Below are 5,558 nucleotides of genomic sequence, written 5' to 3' on the forward strand. Positions count from 1 at the left end.
GAGGAGGACACTGAGTAACCTGTGTATGTGTGTGTATGTATCTGTCTGTCTGTCTGTGTACATGTGTGTATGCTTGGAAGTCAGAGGAGGACACTGAGTAACCTCCTCTATCACTCTTTACCTTACTCGTTTGAGACAGTCTCTTACTGAATTTGTAGCTAGGCTGGCAGCCAATAAGTCCCAATGATCTTCCTGTCTTCAATCACACAGAGTTAGTGTTATATATGTGTTCACAGCTATGCTTGTCTTGTTGTGTGAGTGCTAGAGATGTGAACTCAGGTACTTATGGTTATACAGCACTATCTCCTCAGCCCACATCACACATATTTTATACCCTCTGTAGTTAGTATATGGCAATAGCAATCTGGTTTCTTTCTAATGAATTTCATCCTCAAAGTCCACTAGAGATTTGTTTTTAACCTTTAATGGACCGTTAGAATAGAATGTCATATATGTTCACTTCCTGGTAAAATATTTAAGTTCATAACAATTCCTAATTTTTGCCAGTATCTCTAAAGATCCCACTTTATTATTAGTTACAGTATTTAGTCATGTCTGTCACTTTAGAGTAAGTTTATAGAAACTTTGCCAGGAGTATTTGCAGCTAAGTTTATGTTTTCCTGGTGAGTGACTGGATTTCAATGATAGCTCAAGCACCATCTGTTGGAAAGCAGACCAGCTTATTTTTAACAGTCTATTTTATAGCACTCAAAAACTGCATCCTAAACAATTCACATGAAAAATCAATATGCTGTCTGGAAAATGGTAATTTGCATATTTGCTTAGCCTTTAGAAAAGAAGAAATATCTGCCAGGTGCCTGCTGTGTGCTTTATAAGAAGCCAGATACAGGTCCTTGCCATTCCAAGTGGCCCTGTAACCCAGAAACCTTGTGAGAAATGTAATCTTAGCTTGCACCTCAGACTCACAGAAGTAGAATTTATACTTTTCAAGACCTCAGCTCCAGATACTTACGAATACACTAACATTTGAGGGATCCTAAATTAGAACAGTGGTTGTGACCCTGTGTACATATCAAAATCACAGGAGGTACTTTTTGTTCATTGAGACTTGCTTCACTATGATCTGGTCTCACTAGAACTGTTCAAAATTATGGGCTCAAGTGATCTTATTGCTCTGACCTCTCAAGTCACTGGGTAACAGGAGTATACCATCAGACCTGATCACACAAGACATGTCTGAGCCTACCTCTCCTGTTTGGAAAGTGTGGAGTCCAGCTCAGGTAGTTTTGTAAGCAGTGATTCCTTAAGGGTATATATATTTGAAAGCCACCAGAAGAAGAGAATAAAATCAAAAGCATAAAATATTAAAAATAAGCAAAAAAAGATTGTTATTTATAGGAAACACCCATGACACACGTGTGTTCATTTTTTTCTGGACTATTTACCATACATCTATTTTTAGCAGTTCATTAGACAGAATTGTTAGGTTCCCCCATGAAATTTCAAATGTCTACAGTTTGAGGTAGTATTGGGTGCCTTGTATTTATAATGCCCTCCCTCTGTTTTAGAAATGGTTCATTGTTTCCTTGCCATCATTGGGGGGTGGCTAGATAGATACTGACATATGTACATACTTTCTCAGTATGGAACTTTATTTATAGATAGGATTTTGTGTTTCAGAATAGAAACTTCAGTGTGCCCATGTCCACAAACTGGTGTACCAGAAGCAGTAATGATGTGGGTGAGGGTCCTTCTCAGTGGCTTCAGAATATCAGGGAGTCTGAAAAAAGAGAAGCAATGGATTCGGAACACATTCCTGGTGCTAACCCCGAGGGCAGTGATAATGCAGCCATCAATCCTGACCAAATGGGTGAGTTTTCAAAACAAGCTTTCTGGCTAATGGGTCCTGGCATTAAATTAGTAAGGTTTATAGTATTATTTGCTACTTCTATGCTTGTTGAAAAACTTTCATAAGAAATTGAAACAACTTAAACTCCTTATATAATGAGCTAATGGAATAAAGATACTTGGGTTTGACACTGACCACTTTAAATGTTAAGTTGAATCTGTTATTCTTCTGGCAGAGAGCAACCCTTGGATAACATTTGACTAGTGAGAGCTCTTAGATGAGACACCCTCTGGTTTTGTGCTACAGATGACAGGAGCTACAGCTGGGATCAGCTTCCAGTTTTTGGTCTTTGTACCTGGCACATTGGTAGTGCTCAGTAAGGGGTTTCAGTAAAAAAATATCAAATGCCATTTCTTAGGGCATTGTACCCTCACTGCCAATTGTATATACTGTGTCAAGTAAAAGTGTTTCTGTAAATAATTGAGCCACTGGCTACTGTGCTTTCCATGGCATTCTTTCCTAGATGCTGGCCTTTAACATCGATAGTAAATAAGTGGTCCTTGGGACTGTCTGTACCATGGTATTCATATCAACATTCAATAGACTGTTCCTGAGGAACATGTTCAAAAGGAATTATGTTATATAAATAATATAACTTTTGTATGTTAAAGTTGTATCTGGAGAAAGTAGCTGAATTAAACAATAAAAATCACCAGACAAGGAATTCAAACAAACAACAACAACAAACAATTGGAGCTTCATATAAACAAGAGCCATATCAACCAAAATCCTGACAAATGCAATTTCTTTTGAGGAAACATGGGTCAATTTTCTAAACCCAGTTTCATTCTCTCTAACTTAACGCCTTTCTTTGTTTGGTGCTTTTTTTAAAAGGTTTATTTTTAGAGAGAGCTTATCTACTATAGTGCTTTTTAACCTTTGTTTAAATGGCACATTCCATAGTTTGGGTGATTTTCTTAGGCTCTGTGAAATTGAATTATTATGTAAATATATCAACCTTTTTCTGACCCTTGATAAATTTATTAAGCTAATCTCCCAGAATTAAGTCTTCAGGCCCATTGAGATGGTTCAAAATAATTTACTTTCTCTTGACTATTAAATGTGTGTGATTCAACATGTAATCCCACATATTAAATAAGGACTGCTCTGGGACAATATATTTTGATTTGTAAGAATCATAGCATATTTCTCTGAGACATTTTGTCCACAAATAACCTTTTGTCATACATAATGTATAATAATTTTCAATTATTATTGACTTGAATTATTGTGGATCTCAGGAAGATGCTAATAATCTATAGAATTGAGAAATATAAAAAGCTTAACAACCTTTCAGTTCTAATAAGATATCTAAAATACGGTATCTATGACAATTCAAACTTTGTTGACTGTGAAGAGGTAGGCATATTACTAAAGAGAGAGGCTACCTTTTAAAGTTAAATGCATCAGTAAGAATTATGTTGCTTGCCTGGGCTGGGAGGTGGGAGTGGGTGGGTGGGTGGGAGAGCACCCTCATAGAAGCAGGGGGAGGGAGGATAAGATAGGGGGTTTCCCAAAATTGAAATTTGAAATGTATATAAAATCTCCAATTAAAAATAAACAAAAAAAACCCATCAAAAAAAAGAATTATGTTGCTTATTTTTGAAAAAGTCTTTTTTTATGAGTAAGGAAATAATACATAAAAATTGCTTAGAATATATTAAATTTAGTTTTACTACTTATTACATGATAGGAGGTAGCAGAACACAAAGTCATCTTTTTGAACAATGGTAGCACAAATAATGATGCCAGTAGAAATTTATGTCTCATTTCCCGCCCTCCCTATGTCTCATTTTTTATGATGCCTTATAATCTACTAAAATTTTAAAAATTTAAATTTTAAGTTATAATTATTTCAAAAAATTTTGAACAATATATTTTGATCATATTCTTTCCCCTCCTCTAAGCCTTCCCAGATTCTCCCACCTCTTAATCTACTTATCTTACTGATTTTGCTTATTCTCATGAAAGCCAAAAACCTGTGAAACAAAACACTAGAAATTTAAGATTTTATTCTATTAAATTCTCAAATTCTTGTACCCCCCAAATCCAGAAATATTGATCTTTCTAATAGAATCCTTAGAAATACAACCTAATCTTTTTTTTTTATGTTTTGCTTCTAGTATATCTTGGAAATCCATCTAGAGATATACAGATACCATATTCAGTACTGAAAATTGCAAAATCCCATTTGCGTCCAGACCTGTCAGCCAAATACATCATTCTCCACTTGTTTCCAGAGGAAGTACTAATTGAAAGTAATGTCTATGGCAATATGGAGTGTGGCCTGTTTGCCCTTGATCCCAATAGAATTGATGCTCTCCGAGGTTTGTTTCATGTAGACCATAAGACAATGAATACAAGTCAATGGTGTTAAGGGAAAGGGGCCAAAAGAAGAATTCATTTCATTTATGTCTTTTCTTAGAGAGATGGAAATTGTACTCAGTCTTTTACTGTGGACTAATAAGGTTCATTTGTGCTTCTCACTGCACTTGGCTTCTGATTGTATCTTGAGTAGACCTAAGATAGGAAAGGCTCTATTGACTATAGCTCCCTGCTGTGGAATTCCATAGGTATGGTAACTTTTCATTGACTGAAGCTCAGGATTGAAAGTGAAGAGTTTTGTTGATTTGTAAAATTTCCTTGCTGTGTGTTGATACAGACTATGTTCTACATAAAACACATGTAAATGAAGTAAGAAATCTTCCCTCCAAAATTCAGTGAGATCTTAAATTTGGACAAAGGAGGAAGCAGAGTATGTCTTGTGTTGTTGGTGCTCAACACAGACATGCATACCTCTGATCCCAAGCTTAACCTCTACTGACACCTCTTTGGTTCTTCCTCATATCACATAATTTTGTTTCTAGCAAGTTGGAACAACACAGATACTTAATGCTTAACTAGAGAAACCTGACTTACAGCTCTCTTTGTAAGAATTGGCTGTTATTTTACCCAGTTGTTGTCTATGTTTAAAACAAACACCTGCAAATCAAGCTAAAAATACATAATACACTCTAACCCAGTATATTCTTGTGTGTGATCTGAAAGTAAAAGGAAAACACATTGTAATAACAACTTTCTCATTTATGTGTCTGGAGAGACCTTTAACATTTTTCTTTCTTTCCTTTTTTTCTTTCTTTCTTTTTTTTTTTCCAATGGAAGTTACTATCTGTGATGTATTTTTCAGAGCTAGGGTTTCCATTGCTATGAAGAGACACCATGACCAAGGCAACTCTTATAAAGGACAACATTTAATTGGGGCTGACTTAATTGTTCAGAGGATCAGACCATTCTCAAGGTGGGAGCATGACAGCATCCAGGCAGGCATAGTGCTAGAGGAGCTGAGAGTTCTACATCTTGTTCCAAAGGCACATGGAAGACTGGCTCCCACATGGCTAGAAAGAGGGTCTCAAAACCCACCCTGACAGTGACACACTTCCTTCAGTAGGGCCATACCTCCCAACAGTGCCACTCCCTATGGGCCAAGTATATTCAAACCACCACAGCACTTAATATTACTTATATACTAAATGGAGACTAACTTCAGAATATCATATTTCTCATCTATATACAAACAGACTTTCCCCTAAAATTTTTTTCAGTGTTTTAGAGAATGCATTTTTTGAAGCACAAATCAACCTTAGTCCCTTGTCTCTTTCTTGTAAGCTTTGCAAATGCTGTTTTTCTT

At 36.0% G+C, this 5,558-nt stretch overlaps 1 protein-coding gene across 1 annotated transcript in view; it reads left to right on the top strand.

The window, feature by feature from the left end:
- The window catches only part of Bend2 (BEN domain containing 2), an 83,674-nt gene that overhangs the window by 76,531 nt on the left and 1,585 nt on the right, over window positions 1-5,558 (top strand). Inside the window, exons 14-15 of the mRNA XM_031383599.1 lie at window positions 1,642-1,831; window positions 3,994-4,197. Of these exons, the coding sequence (XP_031239459.1) occupies window positions 1,642-1,831; window positions 3,994-4,197 (394 nt within the window). The remainder of the gene's footprint in view (window positions 1-1,641; window positions 1,832-3,993; window positions 4,198-5,558) is intronic.

This window comes from Mastomys coucha, chromosome X (assembly GCF_008632895.1).
Source record: "Mastomys coucha isolate ucsf_1 chromosome X, UCSF_Mcou_1, whole genome shotgun sequence".
NCBI classification, from domain to species: domain Eukaryota; kingdom Metazoa; phylum Chordata; class Mammalia; order Rodentia; family Muridae; genus Mastomys; species Mastomys coucha.